The 20,775-nt window shown below is 42.3% G+C and overlaps 1 protein-coding gene across 6 annotated transcripts in view; it reads right to left on the bottom strand.

Moving 5' to 3' along the window:
- The window catches only part of SSH2 (slingshot protein phosphatase 2), a 379,616-nt gene that overhangs the window by 60,915 nt on the left and 297,926 nt on the right, over positions 1-20,775 (bottom strand). For all 6 annotated transcript variants that reach the window (XM_082245092.1, XM_082245091.1, XM_082245088.1 and 3 more), the window contains one exon: positions 1,267-1,370. In XM_082245092.1, the coding sequence (XP_082101218.1) occupies positions 1,267-1,370 (104 nt within the window). The remainder of the gene's footprint in view (positions 1-1,266; positions 1,371-20,775) is intronic.

The raw sequence follows: 20,775 nt of genomic DNA on the forward strand, positions 1-20,775 counted from the left end.
GTTTAAGGCTCGGGTCACACTATTGCGATGCGGGAAGGCTGCGAATTCGCAGCCTTTTCCCGCATCGCACACGCACCCCCGGCAGTTCACACTGCCATATGCGATACGCTGGGGGTGTCAATGTAATCTTAACGACACCCCCAGTTTGATCGCATATCGCAGTGCGATCGTGCAGTTCGCACAGGATGGGATCGCACAAGTGTGAACCGCTGTGCGATCCGATCCTGATGCGGCTGCAAAAATGCCTCCTGTGCGTGTTTGCACCGGGTGCGATGCGAATTTAGCCATACAAACTGTATGGCTAAACTCGCACCGCACAGCTGATCGCATGTAATGTCGGAGCAGTGCGCTCCGACATTACATGCGAACCCGGCACTCGCATCAGTGTGAACCGGGTCTAAATGGTTCATAAAGTCACAAGATGACTTATTTAAAATTATGTACATAGTAAAGAATTGCACTGTAGCAAAAGCATGACTAGGAAGATTTAATTGGCAATTGGTAAGATCAGAACAGAAACTGAGCTTTACTAGGTAACCTTTTTAGAACACTACGAATAATTTATATCAGATAAAATAAAGCAGAAGCAATGACAACAGATTTCTTGGTGCAGGTGAGAAAACGAAGGATGCAACTGGAATTAGAGAAGTTTGCAAAAAGCAACATAAGATTTTCACTAAGATCTGAACACTAGATGGCGCTGTGTTAAGATAGCTCTTCATGTACCAAAGGCAGACAATGTGCAACTCACTCCCTTGTGGAAAATGCATTATATCCATTATAGACAGCTATTTATAGCAGAATCTAAACAAGAATAAAAACCATACTTCTCAGAGAAGGACATTTTTCAATTAAGCAAACACAGGTGAGCACATGAATAGCATTATATCTGTGATCTTGTCAATACAAAGAATATGCAGAGAACAATGACGGGAAAGCATTTATTGGTTGACTCTAGCACAGGTTCCACCGTATTTTTCCACCATGTCTGGCGCTGATACAGGATGCATGTCACAAAACACACAACATAATTATTCCTGGTAGGCTGAAACACGCACTTATCTGTGAAATCAACAAGCAAAATCATCTTGCAGAACTAGTTCTTGCAATGTGGACATGGTCACGAAACGTTCCAATATTGTGGTGCTAACTCTTTTCTAGACACAGCACATCCCTGGCTTACTGGAAAAAAAAGGCCATCTTGTAGCCAACGGCAGTAAAGTGCCGACAATTAACGTACATTACGCAGAAAGCCATACGTCTTACCTGCATGTTTGTTGCGTCTATGGCTGATTCTTGGAGTAGACGAGCCATTGCCACGTGGAAGAAATAAGGCAGCACCCTTTACTGTCAGGAAACTTTCACTGATGCTGTAAAGAGATAAAAAAAAAAAAAAAAAAAAAAAAAAACACAGTTTATTAAAGCTGCAACATATTTCTATATCATTGTCAAAATATCACCGTACACTCTCAGAGTCGGTTCACACTGAGGCGACACGACTCCTTACTACTTCGGGGGAGACTTGTGCATTACATTGCACCACGACTTCGGAGCGACTTGCAGGGACTTCACATAATGGAAGTCTATGCAAGTTGCTCCGAGGACGCCCCGAAATAGTACAGGACCCTTTTTCTAAGTCTGAGCGACTTGTGTCGCTCCTATTAGAACGGGTCCTGTAGCGGTCAATGGACCGCGAGGGAGGGCGACTTGTCAGGCTGACAAGTCGCGCTAATGTGAACCGGCTCTTAGGGCTCACTCACAAATACATCAATACCATATGTTTATGCAGCATTTTTAAAGCCTCATAATTGCTCTTTAACACCTGCCATGATTTTTACAATGGGCACCACATAGTACTGTTCATACAGGAGCTGTTGTGTTAAAAATTAGGCAGCATTTCATGATCATGAGGCATTTATAAAGTGTTAGCTGGGCACTGTGGGAGAGGCAGTGGAGGTTCCTGTATCCCAGAAAGCACTGGGAAAAAATAGAAAGATGGGACAGAGCACAACACAACCTAACCATGCCTCAAAGCAGATCATTCTTCTACATCACTTCCCTTTGAAGCACTTCCTACTAAAAAAAATTAAATAAATAAAACCACTTTCCTGGCCATTTTTAAAGCATTCCTGAAGCTTTTTCAATGCTTCACAGGCACAACAAAAACGCATCATAAATGCTATACATGTGTTAATGAGCGCTGCTTCATTCTTCCTAATAAATACGTGTGAATGAGCGCTAAAACACAATATAACATACAGATAAAATGTTTAGGTCCCTTTTAGAGATATCTAGGTCTTATGGCAATACATGGCACTGTAAGCCATTTTGCTTAGAATGGAACCAAATACAATAAGCGCCAAAAGGAGTCTCGCTGCAGCTCAGCATTAAAGAATAAAGCTCACCTTTTATAAAATAAATAAAAACGTATTTTTGCAGGTAAAAAAAAATGTGCAGTTCATTTTTCACACTACAGCCTGTAAGGCATTGCACCAATGATCAGTCGATGGTGGGTGCAATGGCAGGCTCCAGCAGACTCCTCGGTCAAGTGTCTGCCTGTACCTCCCCCTGTATGGGCAGGCAGTTACTAAGCTTCAGGTCTGTATATGTTACAAAGGTGGACTTGTGCTTTAACATGCATGTGTTGCCGTTAGCAACACATGCAAAAAAAAAAAATAACTGTTCCTGCATGAACTTAAAATTTTGTTTCTTCCCCTACCATCAGTCCTAGTGAGGATCTACAAAAAATGAGGACAGTAGGGAGAGCAATAAAAACCTGGCTAACATTTTATACATGTATACTAGAAATATGGTTTGAAGCAGTGTTAGGCCCCTTTCACACTAGTGCGACTTGTCCCGCAATTTTGGACCGCATGACAAGTCGTTTTCCATTATTTTCAATAAGCCCCATTCATATCAGTGCGTTTTGAAGTCGCACTGACTTCAAAGTAGTTCCTGCACTACTTTGCCACGATTTGATTGCGTTTTGAGCCACAGCCATTGCTTTCAAAATCGCGGTAAAATCACGTCGCATAAGTGTGAAAGGGGCCTTAAAAAAAATAAATAAATAAAAAGTCAGCAGCTACAAATACTGTAGCTGCTGACTTTTAATAGACACTTACCTGTCCAGGGAGCTTGTGATGTCAGCACCCCAGCTGACTTTCAGATCAACTGTCAGGTGCTGCCGCCGCCATTCATTCTGCGGGAAACTGGCAATGAAGCCTTTCCGGCTTCACAGCTGGTTCCCTACTGTGCATATGCGAAGCGCGCTGCACATTCTAATTGGCTCAGCGGCAGGGGAAGGATGACGGAACTGCAGAGGGACGGCGCCGTGGCGCTGTCTCCCGGAAGTGGGGAAGGGTACCTGTCAAAAACAGGTACCCGTCCCCCCCCCCTCCCCCCTGAAAGGTGCCAAATGTGGCTCCGGAGGGAGGAGGAAGCAGAGGAGCGGAAGTTCCACTTTTGGGTGGAACTCCGCTTTAATGATGCTTTGTTGGTTCACACCAGATATAGTCCACTAAGTCCAGTGTGTATTCATTTTGCCTAAACAGCCCACAGACAAGGATTCTAAGGGCCCTAGTTCACACCAGTGCAAGTAAAACATCTGCATTTTTTCTGCATCTGGAATGTGACAAAATGCTTTAAAAAGGCACCGGAATGTGCGGCGTAAATTGAGATTGGAAAAAAAAAAAAAAGAAAAATACACTAGAACGCATTAAAAACACAGACCCAAAATGCAGAAATTGTGATGTGAATTGGCTTGAATAAAAAAAAAAAAAAAAAAATCCCACTAACCTATGCGTATGTTAGTATATCCCTCATAGTTACAGCCTGAACATTTCCATTATTAAAAAACTGAAAGATGTCAAACAGACCTTGATGGCAATATGAGACTTAAACAAAAGTAATGAAGTGTTCCCGAGAAGGCTTATGTGTGACTCAACAATTAATCAGACATATTCATGACACTTCTCAAGAGTGTTTGGCCGCGCAGATGGCCGTGTTATCGCACTGCAGGCAGAGCTGTGCTGCAGCATGTTCGGTATTTGAGGGGTGCCCTGGAATTGAACTGCTGTGCTGGAGGAGTCACAGCTGCCTGGGATTTCAGAGTAACAAGAGCCTGTCACAGGCCTTTCTTTCCTAATCACTCTAAATCAGCCTCAGATATGCTCCTTATTCACTGAAACGGCTCTTACATAATTTGCTGCAGGTGTCACAAGCAGAAAGAACACTTTAGAGGAGGAGGAGGAGGAGGAAGGCGGTCACTGCTATAGATTCGCTAACAAATTACAACACACTGCCCTGGGTATAAAATATGCCAAAAGTAGTAATTAAAAAAAATAAAAAATAAAGAAAGAATAAAAATAAAAAAAATAAAGAAAGAAAAAAAAGTGGATTGCCAAGCCGGTTAAAGTTTTTGCCGGTTTCAGGATTCGCCCTGCGTAGCTTGTATTTTGATGTACTGTGTAGAGCACTTTAATGTCATTGAATGCTCCTAATTTGGATGGGTATAAAGTTTTGTTTGATTAACAACTTCCCCATTTCACAAAGTGGAAAATAAAGGGCCTCACAAACACCTGGGTCTGTGTGAAACATCCACTTATGCCAACTCGGTTCTCATAACCTTGGGTTCAAGCCACAGCAGTCAGGCACAAACCCAGAAATGATGCTTTTCCGTCAAACGTTTCGAAAGAAAGAGGAAATCATTTTAATATTGCTAAATAACACGAGACGCTTCCCGACTGTAAAGCTCAGTTGCATTACATGAGGAGTCCAGCTGGTGAGGAAGTCATATGACGCCACGCTGAGGTGGCCTCCCTGGGGACCCTTCCTTCCACCACAAAACACAAAGTATGGAATTATTCATTTGTTGCACAGTGCATCCAAACCAAAATTGAGGGGGGGGGGGGGGTGGAAGGGTTGGTAAGCACCCTGAATGAACCATGGTGGATAACAATCAAGGATAAAAAAAAAACAAAAAAAAACTCTCTCTAAATGTGTGTGTGTATATATGTATATATAAAATCAGATTTTTTTTTAATTTGAAATCAGATTTTTTTTATTTAAAATCAGATTTTTTTTATTTAAAATCAGATTTTTTTTATTTAAAATCAGATTTTTTTTTTTTAATTTTATCAAATTTACTTTAATAAAATGCTTTTGGTGTAAAAATCTATCTAAAGACATTAATAATTTATTTACTTCAGCATGAAATGGAGCTTAGTGATGTTGCATGAGGCTGTATATTCTGCAATATTTAAATTTTTGGTAAACTCATTCAGTGCCGGTTCACATTCTTGCGGCTGTGGCGATCGCATGCAATATCGGAGCGCACTGCTCCTTCATTACATGCGATCGGCTGTGCGGTGCGAATTCAGCCACACACTTTGTATGGCTAAATTCGCACTGCAACCGCAGCAAAGACGCACAGGACCCTTTTTTTCAGCCGCATCAGGATCGGATCGCACAGTGGTTCACACTTGTGCGATCCGATCCTGTGCAAACTGTAAAGATCGCACTGTGATATGCGATCAAACTGAGGGTGTCGTTAACATTTCAATGACACCCCCAACGTATCGCATATGGCAGTGTGAACTGCCGGGGGTGCGTTTGCGATGCGGGAACACGCTGCGAATTCGTAGCCTTCCCGCATCGCATAAGTGTGACCCGGACCTTAATTACCTCTGCAAGCTGAGATAACATGAACTGCATTGATGCATTCCCACAATGTCTAACTACCAGCAAGAATGAGTACTTACATTTAAAGAGCACCTGTCCCTTCAGATCTATCATGGCAGTGCCTGTTAGCGGGCATCCACTCACCTGCTGCCGCCACCTCCCTCACCTTGTTGTGTCACTGCCGCACCATTAAAGTGAATGGGACTGTCGATGAGTCAACAGCGGGTCAGAGGAGGAGCCGCTGCAGACAAAGAGGACAGTTTTGCTTTAACAATTATGATTCAAATCGACTTGATTTACATCAAATCCACCCTGGAATGAACCGATTAAACATTCTTGGTGCTTTGCTGTGACTATCGGAGAGAAGGTGGGGGACATGGACAAAACCAGAAATATATTACGCTATCTTACATTTATAGATGTGTCTTCTCATGAAAATGTTGTTTTTTGCAACCCCTCAGGAACCACAAGTTCTAATAAGCCGCAATACAGTTCATTTCCACCATTTCCCCGATATAAGGGCAGAGAAAAGCAAATGCTTTTAGCATATGGAGTCCTCAAATGACAACTTCTAAATAGTGGGTGTGAAAACGAAGGAGCAGGAGCATATATCTGCGCGCAGATTTAGGAAAGTACCAGCACATATCCATTGTTTTATATTGGCCGCTGAATGCAGCACTGTGGATCCTGGGCAGAGAAATACACCCGAATTTTAAACTATACCCCTCCAGGGACCTAAACATAAAGAGTACCTTAGAAATCGGTGGCGTTTGGAATGTCTCTAGGTCTTCCAACAGGCAAATTTGGAGAAAATAACGATTTTTGGCTCATTTTAGAACCTGGAACAACCAATAATGTGTTATTTGCACTTGGTTTGCTCTGGAATAATGGCCAATTTTTTTTAATCAGTTCTTACTGATACAAGGAAGGCGTGGCTACCAATGATGGCCAATGTATTTATTTTTGTAAACGTACATTTTTTAACGTACATCTGCCAAGTGTAGCAACCTAATCCATCCACATACATGAAACCACTAAGCTACGCCAGCCTTTTTAAACCAGGGTGCCCTTCAGGTTTCTTCAGAGGTGCCCAACAATTGCCCAAAAACCGCATACAAGCCAGCAGATGGATGAAGTCTGCTTTTTGGTTGCACAAAGCTACAGGTTGTCATTGTGAACCATTACAGCCTTTTAGCTGCTGACATCCTAATCACCAATGATGTCATCATTTGATAAGGATGTTGGGCCCCTGCACAGCATCCTTGTTTGCCCCCCCACCCCCACTCCTCCTTGTCAGGGTTGGGGGTCACATTAGCTGCGTGAGGGAGAAAAGAAACAATGGCACACTAGTCAGTACCAGTGTGTAAAGGGGTAGTTGCTTTGGAAGAGTAAATCACCTCTAATATGTGGATGAGTAAATCCTCCAATGCTGGGTGTCCTACATGTGTGGATGTTGCTGCATAATGCAAAAGTTTCGTTTTTTACATTTTAGAATGGGGTGCCTCAAGATTGTGCAGAATTTTAACCACTTAAGCCCCGGAAGATTTTACCCCCTTCCTGACCAGGGCCTATTTTGCGATTCGGCACTGCGTGACTTTAAGGGACAATTGCACGGTCGTGCGACGATGTACCTAAACGAATTTGACGTCCTTTTTTTCCCCACAGAGCTTTCTTTTGGTGGTATTTGATCACCTGTGCGATTTTTTGATCATGCGCTATAAACAAAAAAAGATCGTCAATTTTGCAAAAATAGCAATATTTTTCAAATTTTTTTATATGAAATTCCCCAAAAAAAATGTAAAAATCAAAATTTTTTATGCTACATATGTTTGGCAAAAAAAAAACAAAAAACGCAAAAAGCGTATTTTGATTGGTTTGCGCAAAAGTTGTCGCGTTTACTAACAAAAGGAAAGATTTGTTGTTTTTTTAACGCGTAATGGCGGCGATCTGCGATTTTTTTTGCGGTACTGCGACATTGCGGCGGACAGATCGGACCCTTGACTGACATTTTTGACACTTTTGGGGTTACCAGTGACATTTCTACAGTAATCAGTGCTATACATATGCACTGTTACTGTAAAATTACACTGGCAGTGAAGGGGTTAACTTTGAGAGGGAGGGGTGGTGTGTGTCCCTAGGGGCGTGATTCTAACTGTGATTGGCTGTGGCTTGGGCTGTAGGAACAGTGATCAACGGTCCTACATAGTAGAACCGTATGATCTGTGTTTCTACACAGGGGAGAATGACAGGCGGCTTGTTTACATCAGCCGCCTGCCTTTCTCGATCGCCAAGTGACGATCGCCAAGTGACCGGCGGACATCGGGTCCGCCGGTCACACGCGCGGGGGTCCGTGACCGAGCGGGAGCGTACCCCTGGGGGCGCGCGCTCGCTCCCTAGACCCTCACAGGCTAGCGACGTAGAACTACGTCACTCTGCCTAGGAGGGGCTGACCGCTGACGTAAATAGTCGTGCGGCAGTCGGCAAGTGGTTAACTAAAGGGTGTCTTGACAAAAAGTTGAGAAACACTGCTCTATCCAGTGACAATCTAATGTCTAAGAGCCCATTCACACTAGCGCAACTTGTGAGGCAACTTGTGTAGCCCCAGGTAGTTTGACATAACAAAAGCAATGTTAATCAATCAGTGCCGTCTTAATTGGCACTACTGAAGTTGCTCCGACTTCAGAAAAGGGTCCTGTACTACTTTGAGGTGACCTGTGATCCGACTGTCCCATATACTTCAATGGGAGTTGCCTCCTTATCTTAATTGACACGACTGATTATCAGACTTTCCAGGAAGAAGAAAGATTAGCCAGGCATTCCCCACAGACAAAGTCACCTGTCTCTTCAAAGTAGTGCACAAGTCTCTTCACAAGTCTCTTCACAAGTCTCTTCACAAGTCTCTTCACAAGTCTCTTCACAAGTCTCTTCACAAGTCTCTTCACAAGTCTCTTCACAAGTCTCTTCACAAGTCTCTTCACAAGTCTCTTCACAAGTCTCTTCACAAGTCTCTTCACAAGTCTCTTCACAAGTCTCTTCACAAGTCTCTTCACAAGTCTCTTCACAAGTCTCTTCACAAGTCTCTTCACAAGTCTCTTCACAAGTCTCTTCACAAGCCTCTTCACAAGCCTCTTCACAAGCCTCTTCACAAGCCTCTAAACAAGCCTCTAAACAAGCCTCTAAACAAGCCTCTAAACAAGCCTCTAAACAAGCCTCTAAACAAGCCTCTAAACAAGCCTCTAAACAAGCCTCTAAACAAGCCTCTTCAAGTCACGGGGCGACTTTCTGGTAGTGGTAGTGTGAACCAGCTCTAAATAAGGGCTTTGCAACACTCTATATTTGCAGCAGTGAGAACGTTCAACCTAAAAAAAACAACACCGCTATAGTTTCTAATGGGGGAGTTGTTACGATCTCCAAATCCCCAAATCTCCATAACAGCTGGAACCATTTTCCATCTATTCATTCTGTTTAGGATCACTGGTAGTTAATGGGAGCCATGCAATGTATGTGCCCACCGCCATCTTATTCAGGCCTCCTCTACTATGACATGCCAAGCTGGACAAGTGGCTACTCAACATGCCGGACTTACTTTATTCTTTCAGGTTTTCGTACGTTAGAACCATGAAATAAATAGTGCTTCTCCTCAGAAATCCTTTTTTTCCCTGTAATTTTATTATGCAAACTTGCATATTGGAAGTGGTACTTCACTCTCTCAAACAACATTAACTATTGTTAATCCTTATGCAGTTAGCATTAGTAAAATAGGTAAGTATATCATATTTACTTGCTTTAAACTTTTTTTTTTTTTACATTTCTTTCTGGTTTCCATGCCTAGGCAAATTATGTCATACATCCCAGGAGTCTCCAGGAGGGGCTCTCTCACCCTCCTGCTTACACGCCTGAGCTAAGGGCAGATAGATTGCAGAAGTAAATGCTACAGGAATCATTTTCCCTTACACAAGATGGCCACAGTCAGAAATCCTAGCGGGTGTTGTTCAAAGTGATTCTTAGCAAAATAAAGTATAGAAACATGGATAGGTTTACTTTGAATATTAAAAATGATTTAAAAGTTTTTGGTTTGCGGTGCTCAGATACAGTGTAGTTCCACTTTACCTTCATGTACCCCAACTCCACAGAAAGGTGTTGCAAACATTTGTTATGGTCACTTAGTTCTATCACCCTACTGTTGTGTCATTACTAGTTATGCAACTAAAGGCAAATCCTCTACTGAGGTTACAGCGTGAGAAATTTCAGCAGAAAAGATAAGCAGTGAATCGAGTCACTTCCTCCATAACAGAACTTCTAGTAAACACCTTTCCTCCGACTTCCAGATCTGGGCTCTTCTGTGTCAGTGAAGGGTTCTGGACAATGTCACGGGGGGGCCCAGATGGAATCTGGATGATGATTTCATCAGTAAACACTGTAGTCACAAATTCAGCACAGAACACAGATTACCATAATCTTCATAGATCACTGCAGGCTTTACCGAGACTACAGATGAAGTAAGCACAGGCAGTCTCTAATTTCATTTAGATTTCCACAAGCTATCTGTACAATTCTCTTTACCAAACCCCACTACAAATCAAATCTGGAGACTCGGGTTCATTTACTAAAGGAACTATAGGTTTGTATAGGCAGGTAATTCAATGAATTGGGTGAAGCTCTGCTGACTTTAACCATCCAATCATGTGCAAGTAAAATATCCTGTTTATTATTTTCTTGCCCGAGATAGGGTGAGTACAGCCTGCAAAGAATACCCAATGTGCGGTGCCCCGCTATTTACTGCATTGTAAAACACTGGTCACTGCAAGGACACACAGAAAACAACAGTTTTCTGAGTCCCTTTCGTACTGCAACACAGCATGGACTTCCGCCAAAGTGTACTTTTAGGCCCCTTTCACACTTGTGCGACTTGTCCTGCAATTTGGGACTGCAAAGTTGCATGACAAGTCGTTCTCCATGATTTCCAAGGAGTACTGTTCATATCTGTACGACTTTCAAGTCGCAACAACTTCAAAGTAGTCCCTGCACTACTTCTGACCGATTTTAAGGCGTTTTGAGGTCCAAAGACAAAAGCATTGCTTCAAGTCACGTCAAGGTAGCGGCAGTAAAATCGCGCAACTTTTAAGTCGCACAAGTGTGAAAGGGGCCTTAAACACTTCAAATAAAAGTTGACCAAAAAAAAAAAACAGCTGCTGGACAGGTAAAGCGCTTTGGCGGGTGTCCATTCCTATGTGAAATTTCACCGCATTCACCCAGCTTAAGTGAAAATCAAAGTATTTGCAAAGGCTCCGTTTACATGGGTGCGATGCAGGAAACCCTGGGAATCTACTGTGGGTTCCCACATCGCACCCAACTCGCAGGCAGTTCACACTGCCATATGCAAACCGCTGGGAGTGTCAATACAAAGTTAAGGACACCCCCCAGATTGGATTGCATATCGCAGAGCCAACTTTTAATTCTGACAGGAATCGGATTGCATGGGTGTGAACACCCATGCGATCTGATTCTGGTGCGAACCAAAAAAAAGGGTCCTGCACGACTTTGGCCTGAAAGCGATGCAAATTCAGCCATACAATCTGCATGGCTGCTTTTGCATCGCACAGACATTGCATGTTATTTGCACAGCAGTTAGAGCTGCACAATTCTGGCCAAAATGAGAATCACGATTTTTTAGCTTGGAATAAAGATCACGATTCTCTCACGATTCTCTGTGTAACAAAAAAAATTGGGTAACCTTACTGTTACTTTTTTTTTTTTTATTCATTAAAGTCTATTAATTGCGTTTGAAAGACTGCTGCGCAAATACAGTGTGACATAAAATATTACAGCAATCACCATTTTATTCTGTAGGGTCTCTGCTAAAAAAAAATATATAAAATGTTTGGGGGTTCTAAGTACTTTTCTAGCAAAAAAAACTGATTTTAACTTGCAAGCAACAAGTGTCAGAAAAAGTTCTAGTCTTTAAGAGGTTAAACTTCCTTTCTCCCTGGCAGAGGGAAGGAAAAGATACAATGTAATCATTTTGTTTATAGTTACTGGGAGACTAATGCTGATAGGCGTTTGTTTGCGGGAGGCTTTTTTTTTTTTCCTCAGCTGTTCTCTCTGCAGCTATGCAAAGAATCGAGCAAGAGCAAATGTCAGGTTTAGATCGTCAGGGGGGGTGAATCGAGATCGCGATTTTCATACGATTAATCGTGCAGCTCTAACAGCAGTGCAAATCATATGCAATGTCTTCCATCGCACCAATGTGAACCGAGCCTAAAAGATGAAATAAAAAAAATTAAAAAAAAGTTGTCACAGGTCTAAATATATATTTGGTCTGAGAAGTATCAGAAAATTTGCATTAAAAAAAAAAAAAAAAAAAAAAAAAAACTTGTTTTGCACTTTGTTGCAGCTTTAAAATCTGAACTCAACTACCACAATGGAAACACGTTGAAGTCCATTCTTCTTGTTTTACAGGTTTCCTCCAGGTGTTAAATTTCCACTAAAAAACATCCCTGTACTTCATGCACAACATATGCAAATACATTTTACCAAGCATTACTGCAACGTACACCGATTTCAGCCTATAAAGGGTGGCCAATAATCCACTCAAACATGGCGCTGCATAAGCATACAGTATGCACTCAACAATGGATCCTTCATGAAAGAAACAATGTAGCTACCTAGGAATGAATATTAAGTGTGTTAAAACCAACTTTCAGTCAGTGCTTTCTACCACCAGGTGATCCTACGGATCCTCATAGTGGTCACACCTTATCTTCTGTTATGACATTTCCACCCATTCTATTTCCATCAACAAGTTTGATGTTGAAGTGGAGTTAAATATTTTCTGAGATTTAGGTTCAGTAGCATTAAGCCTCGTAAACACGCAACGATTATCGGCCGACGGATCGTCCGTCTTTTGTCCAAAGTTGTGTTTTGTTGGTTGGAATGTGCTCTAGACTGCACACAAAATTCGACTTCAGAAGTGATGTCATGTGTTGGTTTGCTTTCTTTGTGTTCTTTCTTCTCTGATCATGCCCAGACTTGCTCATTAGATTTTTCCCTGTCGAAGTCTGTACTGACTGCACAAAAATCGGCCGTGTTTTGACAGCGGACAAAAATTTTATAGCCTGCACACCAGATTTTTTTCAGCCAAAAAGTCAGAGTCGGTTGTCGGAAGCATCATAATAACAAGCCGAAAATCGGCAGATCGGTCGTTGGACGAAAATTCCCTGCCGATTTTCGTCGCGTGTGTACGAGGCTTTACTCACCGCTAATGAAGTGTATCCAACCACCTGCTGATTGCTCTTTAAAGAGGAAGTAAACCCTCCTCTGACACTTGTACCTATAGGTAAGCCTATAATAAGGCTTACCTATAGGTACTGTAAATATCTCCTAAACATGTACCGTTTAGGAGATATTTACCTTAGATGCATCCAGTGACGTCACTGGCGCATGCGCTGTGAATGAACGGCCGCTAGTGCTGTTTCTTCAGAGCCCCGTGCCGTGACTGTCGGCTCCCGCGCGTGTGCGCGGGAGTGACGTCACCGCGGCTCCGGCCAATCAGATGGCCGGATGCTGCGATCCCGGAAGACAGGCGACTGGACATGTCGCCCGTCATCCAGCTAAGCAGGCGGCACGGCGGGGGCTCATTCTAAGGTAAGTATTTCATAATGAGCTAGTATGCGATGCATACTAGCTCATTATGTGTTTCTTTTGCAGGGTCAAAAAGGAAAAAAAAAAAATGGGTTTACAACCGCTTTAATGTAGATATGTTCCCTGCAGGGATAACAGGTCCTCTTCACATTACTGAACCTCCAGCACTGAAGGATTGAATTCCTCTAACATTGAAGAGGTTCTGATGGCCACCCACCCTTTCTGTTCTCTCCTCTATTCAGGGATGTCCTTGTATTGTTTTCATGAAATGCAACACAAGTTATGTGAATGGAGGGGATCCTGTCATTCATTCACAGAACATTCTTTATCAATGACATCTAGTCATCATCTTGCTCCATCTTGTCCCCCCCCCCCCTTTCTATCCTTTTGGGAGAAAAACATTTGCACTTCGTTCCATCATCTCTTTTCTTTACTTCCCACAGGCTCCAATAACTTTTGATATCTAGTCATAGCTTAGATTCCAAACTTATACCCACCAGGTCAATAAAAGGCCAATAGTTGAATGATTTCCCTATAGCATAGTAGGATGAGACCTCTAAGAACATCACTCAATGAATATTGAGGGATTGTATACCACTAGAATACCGCTATTACCTCATCCATTATCTGCCGCCATGTTCGATGTCCGCGGTTAAAAATGGACATCCTCAGATCTGTGCGGTTCCCCATCAGTTGACCATGGATTTGGTCATCTCACGAGTGAAGGATAAACTATGGGTGTTTTACCGTAATTTGCTTTTTTCTCATAAGCCCCTCTTGTGACAATTCCATACATTACATGTAGAAAGAGATATGTTGTAATATAAAAAAAGGACTGAAGTGATCCCTAGTAATAACTGTAAACCGGTAACGGACAGCAATACGACGCCATGCACTAAAGCGTGGGAACACGTTCTGTAAAAATGTATATTTGCTTGAAACATCTGTGAAGCAAAGACCTCAGCATGTGCGCGGGACTTGAAAGGGCAGCTCTGAACATTAACTCTTTCCTTAGGAAAAGCACTCCGCGCTGTACTGCGAGGATCCAGGGACAGAAAGGAGCGATCAAACCCTGAGCAGATATAAGTTATCCTCCGAGAGGATTTAATAAGGAGAGGGAAAAAAAAAGTAAACTGAGGTCTGCACTTTCACCTCCCCACAGGGACAGTCATTGGAGTAGCAGCGATATCGTCCCTGAACGTGAACTCAACACAGAGCAGCTGGCTTCTAAACTGTGATACTAATAAACACCATTTTAAACACTTTACATCACTTTTGGCACGTTAAGTATCCTTAGAACTTGCATCAGAACAAACTCTACTTCCACCATACAGGAAATACAGGACCCCATAGCCTGACATCAACCAGAATTACACTGACAAAAACAAGTCATCTGGAAGGATTGGATAAAAACTAGAAAGGTAACCATAGTTGGCAATTACGATGGTAAAGTCTTGTGTGCCATAAAAACCCTCTACTTTTGTACTGTATTGTTGAATGTCCTCACACAGTTATAGGCATTTATATTTTCCAGCATGCTGGGGCATCTGCCATCCACAAGCTTGTTGAATGGAGGAATCCCCCCTGCTGGCATACTGTACTGTGACAGCACTGTCAGAATACACAGATCAGTGGCTGCAGCCAATGGTCGACAAAAGTTTTCAAGCACGTCCATTCAAATGATCAACTTCTGTCAAACAGGGATGTTCGCACACTGATCGGATATTCGACCCATCTATGGCTTTGCTTGAAAGTCTTTTTCATATCGAAAATGGAAAAATAAAAAAAAGGTTACTATATTATATATACACATATACACACACACACACACACACACACACACACACACACAGTGCCTTGCAAAAGTATTCGGCCCTGAGCCGAATACCTTCCTTCCACTTCATGATTGTGTCCCACTTGTTGTTGATTCTTCACAAAAAATTACAGTTTTATATCTATGTTTGAAGCCTGAAATGTGACAAAAGGTCGAAAAGTTCAAGGGGGCCGAATACTTTTGCAAAGCACTGTGTGTGTGTATGTATGTATGTATGTATGTATGTATGTATGTATGTATGTATATATGTATATATGTATATATGTATATATGTATATATGTATATATGTATATATATATATATAATTTTTTTTAGCAGAGACCCTAGAGAATAAAATGGTGGTTGTAGCAATATTTTATGTCACACAGTGTTTGCGCAGTGGTCTTTCAAACGCAATTTTTTGGGGAAAAACACACTAATGAATTTTAACAGTAAGGTTAGCCCACTTTTTTTTTGTATAAATGTGAAAGAGGATGTTACGCCATGAATGGTGATCTTTATGCTAGGAAAAAACCAAATCGGAAATCTTATTTTTTCAGAATCGTGCAGCTCTAATAGAAACCAACAGTATTCTTACTGGGACATACACAAATACCTAGACACAAAATTGATTTTTTAATTTACTGAACAAAGAACACACACGGTGGATGGAGGAATACTCCCCGCTGGGGTATTGGAACGCCACTGATGCCAGAAAACACTGATCAGCTCTGCAGCTGCTGATCAAATGACATTTTTCCAACAGTCCCACTGGAAAGAAATCTGACCGGCTGAATAACTTATGTTGAGAAGGTAGGGCCACACACACAGATCGAGATTCAGCAGATCCCTGCTGAACCAGCTAAATTTCGATCGTGTACTCCCAAGCTTAAGTCAACAACTAGGGTCTGTGAACGGCAATGATAGGCAATGCTATCTGCGCCCTTATATACAATGTATCTGTATCACAAGGACAAAATATATATATATATATATATATATATATATATATATTTATTATAGGGAGGATGGTGTTATAAAGTCCTAACAAACATCCTTCTTAGGCCGGCCATAGACTGTTTGAATTCCTGTTGAACCAGCTGGTCGATCGATCAACTTGGTTACAACCAGCCTGCTGATATATACATGTGATTTTTGGCTAGCGCCTAGTAAAGCAGTTAGCAATAATCATGGTCTTCTCCCAGGGGGAAAATACAATGGATCGGTGGGAGGGATTCTCTTGTCCCGTGGTTGCAGGAAAGAAATTTTCTCCATGTATGGCCTGCATTAGGGTGACACTGCTGCTCCCCCTACATTCAGTACAGCAGTCACCCTAGGACAGGATTATAAATCCTTGCAGGATCACCAAGTGAAAACAAAAAAATTATTTAGCCACCTCATCCAAGGAAAGGCATTTCATTTTTGTTCTTGAGTTTAGATCCATTTTAACTGCAACCAAATCCATCATAAGGAGATTATTACTTCCTATATCACAGCAGTGTATTTGTAATGGTATTTCTTGCAGTGTATGTATAGTCATACACAATAGCAGCTATTCTGTTGGAATAAATTGATATTCTATAACCGCAATCTGCAGTGATGTCACTGTTCCTAGGTAATATCCAGATACAAGGGAACAAGTTTGTAGAGGACATGAACAAGTACAATGTTAAACTAAAGAATGTCTCAGAGGTCTGCCATATTTTTCAGTTTGTTGCAAAGCAGCTTAAAAAGCTGGATCTTATACAAAGTTAAAAAAAAATATATATTGCATGTTTTTCCTGTAAAACATACAACTGATCAAATACTACCATTATGGGCAGCTGGAGCATTGCACTGTCACTTATATATTGGTTTAGTACTAAAGACCGGACATCTACTGTAAATTATGTTAGCAAGATAGGCTAAGGTCAATATACTGTCCCTTTCCATATTAGTCAAACATAGAGAACTCTATATTTAGCTCTGGTATGCCTAAAACATCCCAGCTGAAAAAAGAACCAAGCCCCCATTGACTTTGTCTGAAGTAAGCAGGGGCCTGTGACCACTGAACACCATGAATACCAAATAAGTACTGAAAACTGCAAGTGTGCCCTGTGCAACATTGCATCACAAACTGGATCTATCAGTGACCTGTACCAAGACACACACAGTCCCCCAATACATAGGAAAACCAGCAGACAGACAAACCAAGCTAATCTGATTAATTCGATCTTTATTATGAAAAAAATAAAAGAAATATAAAGTGTATCTAAACACAACAGCAAAAATGTAATATATTGCAGCTTACCAGTCAGTTTTAAATCGAAATGTGTTGAGCCAAGTGTTGCTGACAAGGCCAGCAGGAATCCGCTGACATTAAAAAATGTGTATGGCTAACTTAAAGTGGCTATAAAGGCTCAAGGTTTTTCACCCTAATGCATTCTATTCATCAAGGTAAAAAAACAAAAAAAAAACAAACAAAAACAACCTTCTGGGTGCAGCTCTCTCCATAGCGCTCCCCCCCCATACTTACCTGAGTGAGCCCCATCTCAATCCTGCAATGTGCACAAGAGCAGCGGTGTTCCTGGGTCCCTCTCTCATCATTGGCTCACAAAGCAGCTGGAGCCATTGGCACCTGCTGCTGTCAATCACAGTCAGTAAGGAGCGCGCAGGGGGATGGGCCTGAGCTGTGCTGTGTGTGTGAATGGACACACAGCACGCAGCTTGGGATAGAGCCTGCTTGTGAGCTGCCATAGCAAAAGGCGTGCTATTAGAGGCATTCGGGGGTGGGGGGTAGTAAGGACAGCCAGTGGGGACACAAAAAGAAGACTTTACTGCAGCTTACTGGGCATTGGATGTAGTGGCTGAGTTAGAACATTTTCAGCAAACACCTGTTGATCCTGCCATAAATACTGTGCGTGTAACTTCCCGTGAGCTATAACAAAAAATAGCTTTCATCCTGGCTATCATATGTAAACAACCCATTGCCCAAATTCCATTTAGGCCCCTTTCACACTTCTGCGACGCGATTTTGCCACGATTTTGTGACGCGATTTTACCGCGATTTTGAAAGCAATGGCTATATACCTCAAAGCGCATTAAAATCGTGCCAAAGTAGTGCAGGAACTACTTTGAAGTCGGTGCAACTTCCAAACGCACTGATATGAATGGGGCTCATTGAAAATAATGGAAAAAAACTTGTCATGCGATTTTGCGGTCCAAAATCGCGGGACAAGTCGCACTAGTGTTAATAGAGATTAAAAGATACGGACATGTTTGTAGTCTATAGGAGGAGCTCAGGACCATAGCTTTCCTCCACAGATGGAATGGCATAGACAACCAGGGACAGAAGTGCGGACTAGTAAGCTGCAACGCATACATTTTTGGTTTTCAGGTCTAGATACATTTTAACATAGGAGGGTAAGGTGCCCTGTAGGTCACTGAGAGGGTAAGGTGCCCTGTAGGTCACTGAGAGGGTAAGGTGCCCTGTAGGTCACTGAGAGGGTAAGGTGCCCTGTAGTCCACAGAGATACGATTACACAAAAATTTCAATTCAAAGCCAACTCTGCACACAAAAAACAACACAGACTTTGTACAGTTGTGGTATTCAGTAAATACACTGCATCATATACATATCATACTTATGGATCTGGTCTACTTCGTTTCCCCCCCCATTTACATTAAAAAGTGCCTATGCACTGAAGGTGATAATATGCAAGAGGATAGTCTGCACTGTTTTTAGCAGAAGCCTGAAAGTGACTTATGACTTGCAACTTTCTAGCTTCTGTAAACGTTGCTGAGAGATAACGACTGACTGAATGTCTTCTACTTTAAGGATGTGTGACTAGATGCAAACAGTTCTCTGTGTCTTGAAAGGCCGGTTAAGTGTAGAGTATTCACAGTGATCAAGGAACCATGAAGACAAAAGTCAGGCCGGCACAACCACTTCCAATTAGCTACCTAAATGGAGCTTTGTTTTCCTTTTCACGACCCGCATACACTGGTTAGATGGTGGGCATATTCAACAGAAGCAGTACATGAAAAGCTTCTGGTAATGGGCACTAAAAGACCACATAGAATTTTACTGTGCCCTAGAACACCAGGCAATTCCTAAACGTACAAAGGCTAAGAAATTCCACACTGACATCCAGGTTGGAGCACAGCTAACAGCACCATAAACAGTCCAATATGTGATGTGGCAGATTCAAAACATCAATAAGATGACACATTATTGACATATAAGGGGGTTCACATTTAAAGGAAAAGAAAAAAGTTCCAATGAGTACTGAAACAGCCAACAGACATCACAATGCCCCGGCCCAGATTGTCGAGAAGATCACAATCCATTACCAACATTTAAACCTGAAGACTGGCAGACCATCTACCATACGACAGTCTTGGTGAGACCTCCTCCACCCTGGGCTTTCCTATATACATTCCCTTCAACGTAACACTACTATAGCTAACCATGGTGGGTTTCCTGATGGTGATAAAAACGGACCATGCTTGGATAATACTTTAAAGGCCACTTGTAGTCTCCATCAGGAGCCTGTTTGACAAAGTGACAAGAGAACATCAGTTTAAGAGCCGGTTCACACTACCGCGACCAGAAAGTCGCCTCATAAGGGGTGACTTCAGCGCGACTTGCGAATTATTTTAAGCGACTTATATGATAGACGACTTTGTATTTGGCCAATCAGAATATGTGTTGTGACCTAATTCCCGTTTTCTGTTTTTTACTAATTTCCTCATTGCCCACCAGTGCCACGTATCAGTATCCACCAGTGCCACGTATCAGTATCCACCAGTGCCACGTATGTGTCCACCAGTGCCACGTATCAGTGCCACGTATCAGTGTCCACCAGTGCCACATATCAGTGCCACGAATCAGTGTCCACCAGTGCCACACATCAGTGCCACGAATCAGTGCCCACCAGTGCCACGAATCAGTGCCCACCAGTGCCACGAATCAGTGCCCACCAGTGCCACGAATCAGTGCCCACCAGTGCCACGAATCAGTGCCCACCAGTGCCACGAATCAGTGCCACTCACACAGACCAGGCAGAGATAATGGTATATAGGAACTGTAGGCATGGCTGCAAGGTGGGGAATGCCTGGTTAATTTTCCTTCTTCCTGGAAAGTCGGATCACAGTCGCTTGACAAAAGATAAGGATCCGACTTGGAGGCGACTCCCATTGAAGTCTATTGGCTCAAGTCGGATAGAGGTCACCTTGAAGTAGTACAGGAACCTTTTCTGAAGTCGGAGCGACTTCAGTAGTGCATATTAAGACGGCTCTCATTCATTTACATTGCATTAGTTATGACAAGCGACTTGGGGCGACTTGAGGGCACACAAGTGTGAATGGAGTCTAAGGGTGATAATGCTTTAGTTCTGTCTCCCAGAAGTGCCTTAACAACGTTCATGGCAGGATCACCAGCCATTTTATTCAAGAAGCCTAAACAAACTTGTACTTCCAGCAGTGGAAACTCTTTCCCAAGTCTATGCCCTGCTTATCAGATCAAACTAATCAATGCTACATAAAAAAAAAAATCAGAATGAAAAGTACACGCTTATAGTAGAACAAGTTATTTTGGCTAAATAAAATACAGATGTTTTGCTGCTCATCCCTAAGATCTCCAGTGGAGGAGAGGGCAAAG

Source organism: Pelophylax lessonae (genome assembly GCF_965119305.1).
Source record: "Pelophylax lessonae genome assembly, chromosome: 2".
NCBI lineage: Eukaryota > Metazoa > Chordata > Amphibia > Anura > Ranidae > Pelophylax > Pelophylax lessonae.